Genomic DNA, 18041 nt, shown 5'->3' with positions numbered 1-18041 from the left:
ACTATATACACTCCTCGCCTTTTTTTTACTATACAACCACCTTTTTTCAGTTTAGCTAAAATTGGCAAACCATTTCTTATCTCAAGGCCAAGATCTAAATAGGTAGGTGGCACTTTTATTATTTCTATTATCAATGTTACCAACTAACAGATACTAAATTCCAGCATTGATACGCCAAACTTATTTCGGGAGCAATCACCAAAACATTTATTAACTTACGCCCCGCTCAAACTTTCATCTTCGTACTAAATTCTCGAGCATATTTCATAATTATTATAGCGTAAACTGTTAGCATTCGGATAAACGAACGCAAACTAAATTTAAACGTTTCTTCAGCGGACGGTGGAATTTTTTAGGGCAGGTTGAAATTTGCGAGAAGCAACATATTATTTTTCATAACAGAACTTTTCATCGGAAAAATTTTGTTCTATAAATTAAATCAATTATTGTGGAATGAAATAATGCATACTTGACCCAGCATTTGCCTTAGTAATTGAACAAAGGCCGGTTCAGTGCGCAATAAATTAAATCATAAATTTAAATTATTATAGCTGATGGTTTATATTGTCGTTAAAGACAAAGTAACAAACCGCCCCAATCTGGCAATGGAAGATTGCAGGATGCGCGTTAAAATTCCGCGTCTGAATGTTTGAAAATTATACCAGAAATTTCTCACGTGGTGTCGAGGGAGTAAATTGAAAGTGTTGGTATAAATCTTGCGTTATATACGTTCATCAGTGACGGACGTTGTGTACCGAAGAATAATATCAGTAATCTCGTTTCTGGCACGATCACGCGAAATTTCATAATTTACTCTGATTGTGAAAAAATCCCATCCGAGCAAAAATGGTGGAATCTGTGCGATGTAGTCGTGTTCACGTATGTCCGTTAAACGAGGAGATCGTGTGTGGTGGTCGCAATGCAAGTCTTCTTATAACTATCCACGCTCTGATATCGCCGATATTATCTCGTTTTATCGAACCCATCTCGGATCTCTGGCCGTGTTAACGCAAATTATTGGTACTTGAAGCGACCACTTTAGCTGATTAAAATTGCATTTTGAATGGAATCGTTAGGGCGAAACGTCTTCATTTACATTCGGAATTATTTACGGGCGAATTTCTCGATTCCAATTATCCGCAAACACAACTGCGGGATGTTTATGTCCGTCCACACGGACGCAAGCAAACACCCGAAACGCCCAAAGATTTCAGCAAATTTAGATCGCTATCACGGCATTTCATAACTGCTTTCAAGAATTAATTCAAAACAACGTTAATTAATAGAAAAAAAAACAAGTATCTGGACGTTACAAAAATTTGAAATAATTGAGGGTAAATTTTTCAGTTACATCTCTCTGTCCGGCTTTGTAGCATAATTTCGATTTTCACAGTATGTACTTTTATTAAAAAATATTTAATAAACAAGACGACTTTTTTAATATTGTTTAATTATACATTCATGATACTACCTTCTAAATGATATAAAATTGGAAAAAAAAACTTCAGAAGAAGTACTAAAAAATTCTTCTACGTCTTGTGCTCCGACTTCAGGTTTTATGATTTTTTGTTGGTGTCCAAATTGTTATCATTTATCAATTATCAGAATTACTGGTTAAACTTTGCTCTTGTGTTAAATCTTCTAATCCCACATGTTTTCTTCACAAGATAATAAAACTGCAGGTAATGCAGCCCAAAGCAATTTTTCTAGCTACATTTTTATATCAATATCAATTTTTTTTCTTAATATCACCACATTCCCCTGCAACCAACCTTCCGACCTAAGCAGAACCCAAATTTGTTACTAAAGAAGATATCTTTCCATTAGAGTCAGCACACAGACGTAGATCTAAGGTTTTTTAACGTTAAAATGCTTAATATAACGTTGTAGGTTGAAATTTACAACGTTGTTATTTGGTTGTATGATTACGTTTCCTGTAACCAATTTTTAACGTTTGCTTTAAACGTATAATTAACGTTTAAAAAAAACTAAATTCGGTTTTTGTAAGTGTAATAGAAATAAATAATAGAATAAAATTATCTGAATAGAAACAGCTTCTCTAGAACGTTGCTTGTTGACGTTGATTATTGGTTTAATATTTTCTATAATTTTACGTTATATTTTTGCGTTACAAAATCGTTTAAAGTGTTAGTAAAAAAAACGTTAACGTTATTTCCGTATACATTTTTGCGTTAATTCAACGATAAAAATAACGTTTTTGCAACCTAACGTTTCTTTCTTTACGTTGCTGTGCCTACAAGATATCGTCTTTGCATCAAACAGACCTGACCTTTTTGTAAACGTTGACTCAAATGATGAAAAGCCTAAATAATGCAATTCGACAAATAAAAGCCTACAGTTCGATTAAGAAGTCGTTTTTTTTAAGTTTTGTGTGGTTTCAAATGGACTTTGTCTAATTTTTCTATTGAAAAAATTGGCTCTTTTACATACCAAATTCTTTGATTTAAAAATGCAAAACCGCAAAGAGAATTTTGCTAGTTTTTCTTAGAAATAAAAAAAATAGTAAAAATAGTGGTCGCGGTCGTCCGTAATGTTATAATTTTGTCGACAGCTGTCGGATTTTTGCGTCTGGCGGAATGGCTTGAATAACGATCAGGTCGGTGAGGAATTATTGGTAAAATTCGTCTCAGACGAGAGATAATGCGTTCAAACGGACTAAATAAGATTATATCGGTGATACGAGCCTGAAGGAACAATTATGACTATTTTGATATGGTAGACCATCGAGTGCGGCCGATCGAACACGTTTTACTGGATTCGCGTCGATTTCTGTTCGGATGTTCGCCTGGACGACTGTGTTGATCGCTTATGCATGCAACAATCAGAACGGAGACCAAATTATAAGGCTTTCATGTCTGGAAGTCAGGTGGTATACCAGCAACTTTTGCATATTTCGATCGAAAAACGACAACTCCGATTAAAACGCTTTGTTTTATATGTTAGGGCCGAGCTTTATTCCGCGTATAACATATTTAAAAACGTATTAAGCGAAACGTATTAAGAGGAATTTTAAAACTTGCAATAAATTACGGTTTTATTATTAATATCGTAAATTTATGAATGCGCCAATAATACAGGGGACTGTCGTCGTATTTTTAAATGCACCAGGGCATTAAATGAGCAATGTTAATGCCGAATGCACGGACGGATACCGGCATAAAGAACAACGCTAATAGCAACATTGGTTGTAAACTTTTAATGACTGCAGAGGGTCTACATTGTGTTATATAAAGGTTGTGTTTTCAGACTCGATGCCGCATTTTGCCGTCTTATCCATAATTAGTGACGTCTGCTGCACAAACTTCAACACATTCTGCACTAAAAATGCGATACATTATTCCAGTTTGTTCTAGTCTTGTCCGACGATAACGAAAAAATCCGAAAATGTTTTATGGCAATTTTGAAAAATGCGTTATAAACTTCAAGGCGAACAGCACTTAAGTGTTGTCACCGCAATTTAAAATGTATATTAGCGTATTTATAGCGTGATAGTTGTAATAAACGTGCGACTGGCGTGGACTTTTTACTGTCTCGATGTGCAAATGCGCGCTGATGGAACATCCGAAAAAGGCCAATCATGGTTCAATTACTGAAATTGATGTAAAAAGAACGGTAACATCGAATTGATCAAACACAACAGGAAACAAAAGTCGCTTATTAAGTTGAATGAATGCCGCGGCAATGACTTATGAACACCACCTGTATCATTACCGACGATTTGTAATGACAACATAATGGTTTAATTGATACATATCGGGTAAAAACGTGCATGAAGGCGAATAAAAGTGGAATTGCGAGGCACATCGTCATCATCATCATCTCCCGTTTTCGAGTGGAAAATGCGCATAAAGTATCGTAATGCAGTTGGAAATGGCGCGCTCTTGCGATGGATTTATGTCCGCGCCTTCGGCCTGACCAAACTAAAATTCCCAATTAATACCGCGCAAGGATAAAGATGTGGATTGTGTGTCGGATTTTAATAATGAAGCAAATATTGGTAGCGGATAATTTCAAGTAGCCACTAGCAACCGTTTGTATTGTCCGCCTACGAAACAATTTTTCATGATATACTTTATACGCAAATAAGTTGCGAGAGGCGATCGCATTATTGCCGGGCCAGATGGACTTAAATAATTCGAAACTAATTTCAAATACAATGCCTCAAAGAAATTCTCGATCAATTTTAAACGATTATTATTTTTGAAACCTGGCCAATCAATCGTACCGTGTTATTATAGTGTACTAAATTGCTTGGGACCATTAATGGTACCAGAAAAAAGAACCTGTTTAAGACACTGAATTAATTTTTGACAATAACATTATAAATTGCTTTTTTTCAACAAAATAACCCTATAAATCAGACATACAATGTTGCGACTAACATTACACTGCTTGTCATACCATAACTGTCCACTGTCGCCCACCCAAGATTATAGTTTACACGATCTAAACAGTTAGATCCAACAACATTATTATTTAAAGTATTATTGTCGTGTATCGCTTAAGGGAACTAACTCTTTGATCTCCGATGATTTTATGTCTCATTTATTTGTAATAGCGTAAACACTCTTTTATAGCTCATTAGTAGAGACTCGATTTTTAGAAAGTTAAAAACTTTTTTTAGGTGCCAAAAAAGGTTGTACAAAAACAAATATTTCTATTAGTTTTATTAGTCCTTACTACAGAAAAGTTCAACAAGTGTTTCTAATTTTGTTATGCTATTTACTAAAATTTCAGAGTGTTAAAGTAAGTCATTTTCCAAGAGTAGATTGGCTAAAATAAATAAATACATAAATAAATAAATAAATAAATAAATAAATAAATAAATAAATAAATAATAAAAAAAAAATTTGCAAGGGTTCAGAAGAAGAGTAACACATAAATATGACCTGAATAAAAAAAACAATACATTAAGAGACTGAAAAGCTAAAAAAAAATAAAAACTGGTATACAAAAATACTTAAAAAAAACAAAAAACTTAAATTATGAGACAGTGAAACAACGAAAAACAGAAAAATTTGGAAAATAAATATGAAATAGTTTTGAAATTAAGAAACTGAAACGCCGAAATACTGTGAGTAAAATTTAAAAAATATGAGATTGAAAGATAGGAAGTGGAAAAAGTTGAAATAGAAAGAAAGAAAGAAAGCAAGAAACAAAGAAAGAAAGTAAGAAAGGAAGAAAGAAAGAAAGAAAGAAAGAAAGAAAGAAAGAAAGAAAGAAAGAAAGAAATAGTTGTTTTTGCTTTTCATTGATCACTAAATTGTCAAAACAAAAATATAATTCATGCCCAAGTTAATAACTAGAAAAATACAAGAGTTTTGTCCTAATTTGGTACATTTTTGTTAGAATTTTGTGAAACAGTTAAGTATGTGCTAAATTTGAAAACGAACAATTGCGAGAATCAAACTTTATCAAAAACAAATCGATCCACAATTTATCCACGATTTTTGAACTCAAGTGTAAAAGAAAACGTGAAATTTTCTTAGAAAACAGGGAAATTTCAGTTGGTTTGGCCGACATTTACTAAATAATCAAGCGACAGTTTTTTGCCTAATTCAGAATGCTCTATGATTGGTTCGTCTTACAGTTGGGAGTGCAGTCCCCCACCCACAGCCAATGATAAACGCTTCAATCGTCTTGCAATTTTTTGTGCACCAGATAAGCAAGTAGGAGGTGATTTTAATATTTCTATTGGTCAATTACTCAATTCTGGGACGAATGCGAATAAAACGAGCGCTTCTGCTTAGTTTTTGCAATAATGTGATTTTTTGACGGAAACACACTTACTTTTATTTAAATTCATTTCACAAAAAAATAGAATCCTAGAAAAGTAAGACTTTTACACAATTAATTAAAATCTACACTGTCGGTTTAGAAGAATTAATAACTAAAATAAACACATGTTTTAATTCAAAGTTAACAATTGGCGAACACTGCAGTTTTGACACTTTTACGTAAATTATTTTTTTATTCCAAAATCAAGGCTAATACAAAAACGTTAAAAGTTATTAATATAATTAAAAGTTCAAAAACTGACAGGAACTTTAATTTGAAAAACTGAAAACACAAAAAAAACACAAAAAACTAAAAAATATTTGGAGTGAAATTCTGGAGAACTAAGCGACTGAAAAAAAGAATAATTAATAGATTGAAACACTAGATTCTGAATAAGAAAACAATACACTAAGAGACTGAAAAACTTAAAAAGTGGAATACAAAAAAAAACAAGAAAATAGTAAAATTTAAATTCTGTAGACCTATGTGGCTGAAAAAGTGAAAATTAAAAAACTATGAAACTGCAAAGTAAGAACAGACAGTAAAACCACGAAAAATTAAAAAAATTACAAAATAAATATGAAATATGAGGAAATTAAGAAACAAAAAACTGAAATAATTCTGAAACTGAAAAATTGAATGTAATGATTTTAAACTAAATATTAAAAACAAATTTGAAAAAAATATATTTTCGATTAGGGTGGTTAAACACAACAGTCAGATGCTTAAAACTTAAAAAATAAAAAGGGTGTCAAATATTTTCATTTTTAACAAAACAAATTTATTTCGAGTTTTAAGAAAATTGCTTGTTGGGAAAGTTTCCTAAAATCCGGTCCCTACTCATTCTAGAAGGTGCAATTTCAAGCCATACTGCAGCAAAGTTAATGCAAACTAGCCTTTGCTTTTACGTTTTAAAAATTCCCGAACTTTATTAACTTAATTTTTGTAATGTTGTGTTTTAAAATCGCTTAGCATCCGAATGGCATAAACTATGAAACTGGTTGTGTTTATCGTGTTTGTGTTTGAATCGGGGCGGCGTAAAGCTCAGAGGCAGCCTAAGTAAGCGCCTTGGGGCAAGAACTAAGAGCAACAACACCGCCGCCGATTCGGTCCCGGTTTGAGATTCAGTAATCCAAACAGCTTCCAGCGATGTGATTCCAATGCCACACTTTGAAACAGTCGCCCAATCTGCGATTCCCGATTATCAGACACACATCCGATTAATTAAATCGACCACCTCATTAACTTCAAACGCAAACCACCGCACTAACTTATGTTTTAGGTGCTGATCGTTAACTTAATTACCGTTTTGTGTCTTAATTATCTTGCATAGTTTGCGTACGCTGGTGGTGAGTCGTGTAAGAGCTGGCGAACAGGTCGGCTGTACCGAGTTATTACAGAATCCCCCTACACATTACAAGATTAATTTCTTTTCGGTCCAATAATTCAATTAATTCAAAGCTGTGCCAGGCAATGTTATGTTAAGTAAACTCCTCGTGCAGGGCTTAGAGTAACTAGTTTTCGAATTATCGACGCCCCATAACAACCATCTACTCAACCACCATACAATTTTCCTCAACTCACTAAACGTATTTTTTTGTCCTTGAAAGTTTTTTCACGAGAAGAAAGTAAAATTACAAACTGGTTTTTGGAGATGATTGTTTAAATTTAAATTCACTTTACGTACAAAAGCCACTCCTAATTTGTATTCTCGGTGCCTTGAGGTATACCTCACTCTCGGTTATACAGCAATTTCAGAGTTACGTATTTTCTATTTATTTTTATCCTTATATGGTTAATGCAACATAAAATGTTTTTAAACGGCGGTAAATTACGGATTCTTATGGCTTTCGGGAAATGAGCTATAAAATAGTTAAATTCGGAATCAACTTAAATTTACGACTTGGCTTCAAGTGTACGATAAAAATATAAATCATACAAACGTGTGAAACCGATCTAGTACTTGATTTATTAACTGTCTCAATTAACTACCTAGGTATGCAACTGTAAAAATTATTGCCAGTAATTATTCTGCTTCACTAATAGATCTAATTGATAATTTTATTCTATAGTTCAACTACTTCTTACACTAATTAGTTATTGATCGAAAAGGTGTGAAACCTAATTAATATGAGAATGAAATGTATCGATACAAGGTGTCTCATGTAAACTTTTTCCTAAATAAAAAATAAATTCCAAAGACTTAGGTAAATTCGAGAAATAAAAATTAATGTACTGTTCTGTGTCAAGTACGTTCAGGATTTTTCTAAAAACAAAATATTTTACTTATACTGTATGCCAAAAAATGTCACAACAACTATGACGATAAATATAAATAATAAATCTGTGGTTAAATGTTATCATTAAAACTTGATCCTAAAAAAACAGAGTCAATTCTAGATTTAAAAGAAGAATTAATAAAAACAACAAATATTTCTAGTTTTCACTAAACATACTTCTACTAATTTGTTCAGTTAATACTACAAAGTAGTTTTAACTAAATTTGTCTTTGCTTTACGTTTTCTTCTTTTTTGTTTTTTTTTGTTTTTCTTAAATAAAAGAACTCCAAATATGTACTCGTAAACAAAATAAAATAAAATTAACAAAATTCAAAAAATAGACAATATGTTTGTAGTCAAAACTGGATTAACTAAACGGATTAGTAATATCTTAGATTAGCAGACTCTAGTTGTAAATTTTAATTTAAGTCAGGTTTTAACTACCTATTTAAATCTAGAAGTAACAAAAAAAGTCTGAAGTTAACTCAAGATTTTCTTAGGAAAATTGGATTTTAATGGTAAAATATCATTGAAATGTACTGTTTTATCTTTTTTTTTCCAATTATCTCCTCTTTTCATTCTCATTTTCTTTTTTTGTTTTGTTCTTATTTTGTTTATCACATTTATTCTTTTTTTATTTAAACATGATTATAATAATTATTATTTTATTCACTTGTGTTTTATTTTGTATTGGGTTAAGTTAGAGTTGCTTCGGCAAAACTTCGTTCTCAATAAAGACTCTTACCATTATTATTATATTATATTATGTTACTAGAATTACTAGAATCATAACTAAGAAACAGTGTTCCAAAAAAAATGTTCTTTTGTTCTTGTTCTTGTCTTGGTGTAGACAAGAATTAAGACAAGCAGAGTTAAGACAATTTTAAAACAAAAAACAGGAGGTAAAACAAGTAGTATAATTTCGTGAGAAGAAAAATCTCGACTTTTTCTATTTTTTTACGTTCTGGTTTTATGCATGTCTGTTAGTAAAAAAGCAGGTTAAAAATAAAAGCTCATCGGGTCAAGATTAGAATTTGAGCTAAAATATAAACTAGGTGCTCAAGAGTTTTCATTCTGAAGATTTTTAATATAAAAATATGCAGGTGTTAATAGAAAATTACAATTTTAATTGGTACTTTAAGGCCGGATTTAAGTATTCCTGGGAAACATAGGCGTTTATCCTTGGAAAAATCCTTACGTGAATCTCTGGTAAATCTAAGATAATTTTGCATTACTGAACAATTAAACGGTTTTTTGCGGCAAGTTGTTATTTTGCGCGCCCATATCCCCTGCAGAAGTGCTTTCCTTGGAGCGGTTCGGTAAATAACACGACTGCGATATCCTGGATATGTGTCAAGACGTGTCTACAAGCGAGCAAAGAGCTTTACGTGGTACTTAAAGTTTATGGTGGCGATAGCGTTCAGTGCAGTTCTCTGTCCGGGTCAACTCGGTCATCGAAATGATTGCACACGGACAAAAATCTATACCATCACAATAGGCTCGCCTTGATCGTGATCAAATTCAAAGTCATGTTTTATTCCGTCTAATCAATCGAGCGGGTAATAGCGCAATTTCTGTAATTTATACGCAATTTTTGATATTTTACTTTCCAGAAGACGCAATTACTTAAGCGCGATTCGAGGAAAATTATTAAATTACTGTACTGGACTTTATTAGGTATTTCGCATCGGCATAAACACATTTTAGTGGCTCAATTTTATGTTTATTAATATACTGCGGACTGCTCAACTTAATGGACAACACTAAAACTAATGGACGGTCCTGCATACCTGCACAAACAGAAACGTCCAGCTTTTCATATAAATTCGCTTTTTTTAATGGCTTTCGCCAAACAAACAATTAACGGAAATTTCGCCCTTCATTAACGATCGGAGCGACGCTCTAATAAAATAAATAGTTGGAAAACTTAAGCCGCTTTTTAATGAAGTTGTAAGATAAAGTCTCGTGCGCTGATACCTGCTGCTGATAGCAGCTCGCTTGGTTTATTCGGTTGGTATTGGGTATGTGGCCGATGTGGTGATCTCGGGATCTGTATCTCTTGCACTAACCTCATTAGCGGGTGTCACATTTACATATAATAGCAGGACCCATATAGGGATGCTGCAATGTACCGCACCTGCTACATTTACATAATTTAATTAAAACATTACTCCTGGCCAGCGATGCCCTTAAAGGAGCTACGTTTTTGAGCATTTAAGCATCAAAACCACTCAGGAATTCACACACTTGCAAGTGTTGAAAAACTGATGAATGGAAATGAGCCGCTTTTACTAATGACAGATCACAAACAGGATGAGATTACCGTGAGAGGGAAGCTGCACGATTCCCACATGAAAAAACCAAGAAAATAATTCAGCGAGTGTTTGAGAGAAATTCGCATCTTAATTGTGTAATAATTAACACCCGCACGAAATCGAAATTCGCACTGGCATCAGATAAGCGCTTAATCTTTCCAATTTCGAAAATAAAAAGTTAATCCCACGACCAGTCGGGTTCTCATGGTAGTTTTTCGTCAAGCGTTTCAATCCCATTAGCTCCTCGAGTATTCCCTGGCACCTCATCCAATTGTCATTACTAATCTAAAGCTTTTAATGCTCTGGCTTTTATTCTCGCCCAAACAATCAGTCGGAAATAACGCTGATAAGTGATAAATAGCACTCGATCGGCACCTGGACTGTGCAGTATTCCATTAGCATCAAACGGCTTTTAATGCGAAATATCAAGTATTGACAATAGCTGTTTTCTTATCGCATTCGTATGTTACGTCGTCTGCTACATTGATTTAATATGCGCAAATGCATGTACAGGATAATTCGCCATATCTGAGGAATTACTCAGAGATGCCCAACCGCAAACCGCAACGAAAAACTTTCGGGCTAATGGAAGGATTAGGCGCGGGCGAAACGTGGAACTGTGATAATTAAATAAACAACGAATGTGCGATAAAATGTAGCACTTGACGTGCCACTGTGATACAAATGTAATGTATCATTTAGCCGTATCAGGCCCATATGTTCAGTCCATTTCCATAATCAAATACAGATAGGGAATTGATATTCGGAGCAACAAGTGCCAATGTCTGTTTGATTCGTGTGGATTTGTAAACGGATATGTAATTGACTACCTGTGGACTGCGGTTAATGCATTCATGATGCCGATTCAGAGGAAATCCTCAAACTGAACCAACCACTTCCGATTTCATCTATTTTCAAATAAGCCAAGAAATTAAGCGCAAATTGTGGGCAATTACACGATTATTGCTGGAAATGAGGGATCCGTTTTTTGATACTAGCGTTAATCAGTGGATGTTGAGACAGGAAACCCAAAAGCTTATTTTTGCAAAAATGTATTTTTCCATTCACTGTTTTCGGAAACGAACAGTTTTTTTCTCATAGAATTGTAATTAAATTTGCGCCATTGTAACACTTTTTTATTTAATCACCTATTTTTGGAAAAAAATTAAAGTAAAATATAAATTTCAAGTAACCAAAAAAAAATGTGGTCTTGTTATTTGAACAGTGAAGCGTTTACTTTTGATCTATTTTTTCCATTTTTGAGCAATGAACAAGGAACACACATAAATTAGTAACAAATAAAATTTCGTATCATTACAGTGCATCTTTCCTCTGCACGTTTTTTAAAATATTATTAATAATTCTTTAGAATTTTAACAAAAAAAAATGACAAATATTTCCAATTGTTTAAAATGTCGCTAAAAATAAAAAATAATTTTCCCTTTAGCCTTAAAAATTGTATTGTTACGTTCAACAATGAAACGTAACTGACTTAGCCACCTGTCAATATCTTAGCATTCTAAAGACTTATGAATTTTTATTACCCAGTGGGCGGTTTTGCTTTAACCTCGGCTTTAGCATAATTACACCTATAATTACAGATAATACGCAACACTCCACAACTCTATTTCTGAAATGTTTCAGTTATCAAAATTTAAAAGCATGCCCCAACAGCTTCATCAATTAATTAATTCTACGATGGTATTTTGGACGCACCCCCTCTGGGGTCATATTTAAAAATGTTAAAAAACCTGAAACGGTTAAGGAGCAATTAGCAATAAAATAAAAAATAATATCCCTGTAGACAGTAAAAATCCGCACGGAACAAGTTGGTTCGCAATTTACTATAATTGCGGGCGCTGATATTAGCAATAAGCTGATTTTTTATTCACCCTGTCTCTTATCACCCCCCAACCTGAGAACAATAGCTAATCTGGGACTGGGTTTTTTCTAGAGGCTCGTTTTTCTTAACAACTGCCGTCTTAAGGACCACTATTGGTTAACAAAGAAAAGATGCAATATGCTCCGCTATAACACTAAAAAGAAATGAGAAGCTTCGCCGCAAGAAATTCTTGAATATTTTATAATTTGTAACAGAAGTCGCCAACTTTTTGATGAGTGGATCCAATTAAATATGAATAATTTAGTTAATGGTGACATTAGATGTAATTGATATCCCCTACTTGAATTATAATTAGATTTCCAAAGCTCCCGCGAAATTAATTCCGGATATCGCATTCGGAAACGGCTAATTCCGGGCCGTTTTTTATTGGTTTGGCTCATCAAGGAAGTACGGTACGGTATTACATCAAAAAGCTGTAATTGCGACAGTGAACGTTTTCGTGGTCAATTTAATAAATCGAGCATCTGCTTCATCGGCACAATTATCACAATTATTACCATCTGCGTAATGAGCGCTCGGTACAATTAATTCTTGCGGATAATGGATAGTTGGTTGTTTTCCGTTTGGGGTGTATGGCGTTGAAAAGAAAATAAATAATGAAAAAATGATAATGTAAAATTTCCCCGCGTTCGAATTAACAAGCTGAATGGAAGAAAATGTAACTAAATCTTTATCAACCGCAAAACAGCGATGATAAATGGATTGCATTCATCTGTGTATAGCGGAAGAAAGCAGTCAGTGAATTTGTAGCCGGAACGGTGGGTGCAATGAATCAATTTCTTTCTATTAGACACCGTCTTCTGGGGATCTTTAAAGTTCTAATTACACGAAATAAATCATTCAGCACCTGACACTTCTTGCGCGCAATTATCCGCCAAACGTAAAAATAGCGGCAGGCGCCCGAGCAGAAATGTTTTTGTTCAATCGAGCAGAAACGGAGGGAGCATTTGAATAAAACACAGAGTTATTGTATACCTGAGCAAATTTCATTTTAATGGAATAATCATTTGTGCAAATATTTGAATATTTTTTGATATTGAAATGCAAAAGCTCACTTCTTATTTCCGACTTTGTGTGCACAGCATTCGCTGAAATTTAATCAAAAAATTATGAAACACCGCTGGCGAAATGCGTTCTTATGATCGATGAGGCAAGTTCTTTAAAAATAACAACCCTCGTTTAAAAATTCCCTCCCCAATTGGATTAGCCCAGTCGAAAAGTTAAAGTAGCTGATGTGCATTCTCGCCAAGAAAAAACATATTTTTCGATCGCTAACCGGAATGCACAATCAGAAACTCTCATTCTCTTAACGTCAATAACATAACTTTATTTGACGCGTTGTTAGGGCACACCAAGGCTCAAGGAACATATAAAATCGCGTTACGTCTCTCTCTTTATGAGATGTGTACAATAAGTTAGAAGATCCAATTTGCATATGTAACCATCTACGTCTCACATTGCCTCGGAATGTGCTTTATGGCCCAAATTTTATGCGTTTTTTGATTCGGTTATTACAGGGAGCTCGTAACGAGATAATCGCACTTTCAACACTACTCGACGAAAACTCAAATAGTTTGTTTTCATTTTAAATTGTTTAATAAAAGAATAATTGTCTTGCGACAAATGGTTTTGTTACAATAAATTGTAAGCAGTTTGCAAACAATCATTGCGTGTCTTTGTTTCAGCCGAATTGAAGATGGACGTGCTTCGGGAAAGAGAGGTGAAAGACAGCTTAGAAAGACAACTGGTCGACGAACAAAAAATGCGAGGTAAGCGATACGTATTCATTGTTATGATCCAGACAATATTGTTTCGTGGCGGTATTGTTTTAAAATAAAATATTTGAAACAGTTTTCGAGTGGTTGTGCTGTGGGTATTGAATAGAAAGAAACTTTTCAAACCGAACGAACCTATTTAATTAGAGAACGTTTCGCCGCGATAAACAATTAGTCCATTCTTTCATGATCCATTAGAGGCGGTTTAAGAAAATTCAACAAGCTCTGGCGACCTTTGAAATTTCGTAAACATAACAATACAAAATACTGAGTCGTCTTGAGACAGTAATTCGAGACTGGCATTTGGCAAAGGTCAAACCGGCAATAGAAAAGGCAATAAGCGCCTAACCCCTACACTTGTACCACTTCTCCGGGGGCGAGTAAGTCAGCCCTTCCGGTCTGTTTCAGTATTTGTGAAAAGTGGTGTTGGCTATAAATTATCCCGTTCACACCGATTAGCGGCAATTATCATCTGTCTGCCGTGTTGTTCCGGACGTCCGGTCGCTTTTTATCTCGTCGGAATACCACACATTAAGCGATTTTTCTTCCCATAATAACACGTATGAAAAATGAATTAATTGTTGTTTATTAGCATTGTTGTGCACATTTTAAACAGGCTATTACTCAGCCTGTCTTGGGCAAGTGATTCCTGCAATTATCGCTCGTTAGAGAGCGCACTCTTTAACTTAATTCTGCGATTATGCGACTGTCTTATTGCAACCCCTTTTATCGATGGCCCGACTGTTGACATATTAAGTTTCCCTACAAGTCACTGAACACTTTATATTTCGCCCCTCGACGATGTCACAACAAGGCGCATCGATTGGAAACGGAGAGTCGTCCGTCACAAAGATGTCATCGTCCTGAGCTATCTCAGGAAAGCCGCGCTAGATTGATGAGAGGCCGTGTCGTTGCCACACCGAACAAATAAATCATACCCGAAGGCATTACCAATGCCAAACGATAACTTATCGCAAATTCGACTTAACAATTCGACACGCTTTACCCCCACAACAAATAAATCCCAAACGGTTTGCCCAGTTTTTCCCAGCCTTCAACTCCAGGATAACTCAAGTTTTATTTCATTTAGTTACTACATTAATACAACGTGTCCCAGCTTTTATTATCACATACATAAAAGAAAAAAATAAAGAGTGTAGAAAAATATAAAACTAGCTCGAAAAGTCTGGCTTTTGCTCAGAAGATTATTTTTTTATTTAAAAAATCTTTGAACAACAACCAACAGCCATACAGAAAAATTATAAGGGTGCATACAAAACAGCGCATAAGTTCTCAGAAACGTTATTTTTTTAACAAACTTATCAACACAGAACTCTTTGGTAAAACTGGCCTTATCTCTATTTTAATTGCTGTGAACTAGTGGCAATTACACACACAAATGCAATTTTGAGTCAAAACTGCTTAAAATTTGTTGAGTTGGGTCGAAAATATTGTTATTTGCGTCTTTTTTGAGCACTGAAACACTTGAAAATCCTTTTTTTGGGCGAAATTTTGTTAGAACTCTTCTTAGTTTCAAGCTAAAAGCATGTGTTGTCCGAAGAGAAATAATTAGAAACCCAATTATTTTGCAAAATTTATTCAAAAATACGGAGAAAAATCGCAGAATTATGTCGCAAATGGTGTTATTTTTGCTTTCTTTGACTGCTTTAGCGAGACTTTCGAAAAGTTACTAACCTGTGAGTTTAAAATTTTAATATTTTGCTTTTTTAACCGTTGTTTAACTAAAAACGTCATTGTTTTCAAGAATTTCGTTTAAAATAAGCTAGAAGTCAATAGCTTTTTGTGCAATAGTGTTTTTTTTCATTTTAGACGTGTAGCAAAACACACGTCATGAATAGTAAAATCAGTTTTTCTGCCGAGCTGGACACAAGATTTTGTAAAATTCGGTGAGAAATTTCAAAGTTTTAATATTAGTAAGTAGTTTGAGTGTGGAAAAGTGCAACTTTTCATAATTCAGTTAAGAAAATTGTTTCCAATAAAGATTGAAAAGTTATAGAATTCCTCACCGAATTTTATAAAATAATGTTTTACTATTTAAATTTCTGAAAAATCTGCCAAAAAAAATTCACTAGATTGGATTAAAAAGTAAACTATTTTGAGTTTTGATACATTTTAGCCTATTTTTCACAAAAAATTAACCGGAAAAAGTTAAAATTACACAAGAATTACGCAATTATTTCGACCGTTTATCAAGATAAAACCGCAATTTTTTCGCAAAAATTTGGCTGAACCGGCTTGAAAAATTAATAATTTATTAAATCGAAATTGCTAGGCTTTTACCTTATATTAGCATAATTTCAATTCAAAACGCCATTATTTAGGATTTTAAGCAAGAATTCGTAAAAAAGTCATAGAATTGGATTGAAAATGATGTTATTTTTGCGTTTTTCGTGTACTTAAACACGTTTATTTTATCCGGAAATACATTTTTTTGCAAAATTTTCATAAAAACAAACCAAAAAATCGTCAAATTGGGTCAAGACTACTGTTAGCTTTATGTTTAAAAGCGATAATTTAGATTATTTCACTTCGAATCAAAAAGACAAATAATCAAAATTAATTTTTTAAAAAAAATTTGTGCCGTCCCTCTGGCTATAGACTTACAGAATTTTTTTTACTGTGTTGCCGGATTAATTTTTTAGCTGAAATCACAATTTTGATGACTATTACAAATATCTTCAGTTTTGTTGATGTGGAAGAGTAGAGGAACTTGGTCTCTTTCTTGGTTCTATCATCGATTAAAAATAATTTCAAAAATTAAGAGAAAAAAATCACCACTTTAGTTCTTAACACTGCTAAGAATAATTGAGAAAAAAATTCTAAAGTTTGTTAACACGTGTGCTGAGAGCTTTTGGCAAAGTTTTTTCTCACTCCAATTGTTTTTGGACGCAGATCCACCTGTCAGAGTGGTTGGCAAAGCACAAATACCGCCGTTTGACAACTGGATAATGAATAGAAGAAACAGAGTTGACAGTCGTAGCTAATGGTCTCTTGTTTGACTCCGGTCGGGTTTCCGGCACGTGACTTCCGGAGTCTAATGCAACCGTTCCTACGACTCAAATTACTCACCCTCGACCGAATAAATAATTATTTACTCAGCGGTTGATTTTTAATAATCCGCACACGACACACACCAATCAGAATTAATTTATTTCAGGAAAAAGTAATATTGATTTCGAATTTCATCTAATTTCCGGTTTATCCTCAAAGGAAATCAAATGGACGCGTGACTGGGAGACACCCAAAGAAAGCCATTTTTGTGTATTACAAGCGGTCTAGTTTATGCAACATAGCGCCGCCGGAAGCAGTTTATTTTATTATTATTACGCTTCTTCCTATTCTTATCTTTTATCAGGCGCGTTTATACAAATTTACAGGTGGCTATTTTTAAGTGAGAACTTTACACACAAACCACTATAACATATGACGAGTGTTGTCAATTAGGGCAGCCGATACATCGCTGATACGACGGCAGTATCATTTATTCCATGCATACAAATTCAGTCAAACAAACAAACCCGCTAATAATTGGCGGTACACGGGATGAATATGAATGGAAATTCAGCATTTCAGTGCATTTCTAGACGCGAGCTCGAGGCGTTTTCTCTTTTAAAGAACCTCGCAGTATTCAGCTGTCAGACCATTTTCATGCTAATTCGGTTTAATATGGCATTTAAAAGGATTTCACTCGGATTTTTAATATTTTCATATTAGGACCGAGCCTATAGATATCTCCTGACACTTTAAAATATTTCCATTGATAAGATCCCTCCAGTTGACAACGGGATTTATTTAATCTCCAGACCGCGCAAACAATTTCAACCACCATTGAAGCGCTTTTTTCCATAATGACAATATTTTATCGTATCGGGCAGCGATATCGTCATCGCATGCGATCGGTGACACAATGGCATTAACCGAAATAACACGCACGTAACGCACAAGAATC

At 34.0% G+C, this 18041-nt stretch overlaps 1 protein-coding gene across 4 annotated transcripts in view; it reads left to right on the top strand.

Annotated features, from left to right (window-relative positions):
* dac (dachshund) overlaps window positions 1-18041 on the top strand; it is a 112797-nt gene that overhangs the window by 51714 nt on the left and 43042 nt on the right. For all 4 annotated transcript variants that reach the window (XM_064358791.1, XM_015979175.2, XM_015979176.2 and 1 more), the window contains one exon: window positions 13982-14065. In XM_064358791.1, the coding sequence (XP_064214861.1) occupies window positions 13982-14065 (84 nt within the window). The remainder of the gene's footprint in view (window positions 1-13981; window positions 14066-18041) is intronic.

Source organism: Tribolium castaneum, chromosome 9 (genome assembly GCF_031307605.1).
Source record: "Tribolium castaneum strain GA2 chromosome 9, icTriCast1.1, whole genome shotgun sequence".
In the NCBI taxonomy this organism is placed as follows: Eukaryota; Metazoa; Arthropoda; class Insecta; order Coleoptera; family Tenebrionidae; genus Tribolium; species Tribolium castaneum.
The sequence above is the reverse complement of the archived record's forward strand: the minus strand, read 5'-3'. Positions and strand labels throughout refer to the sequence as shown.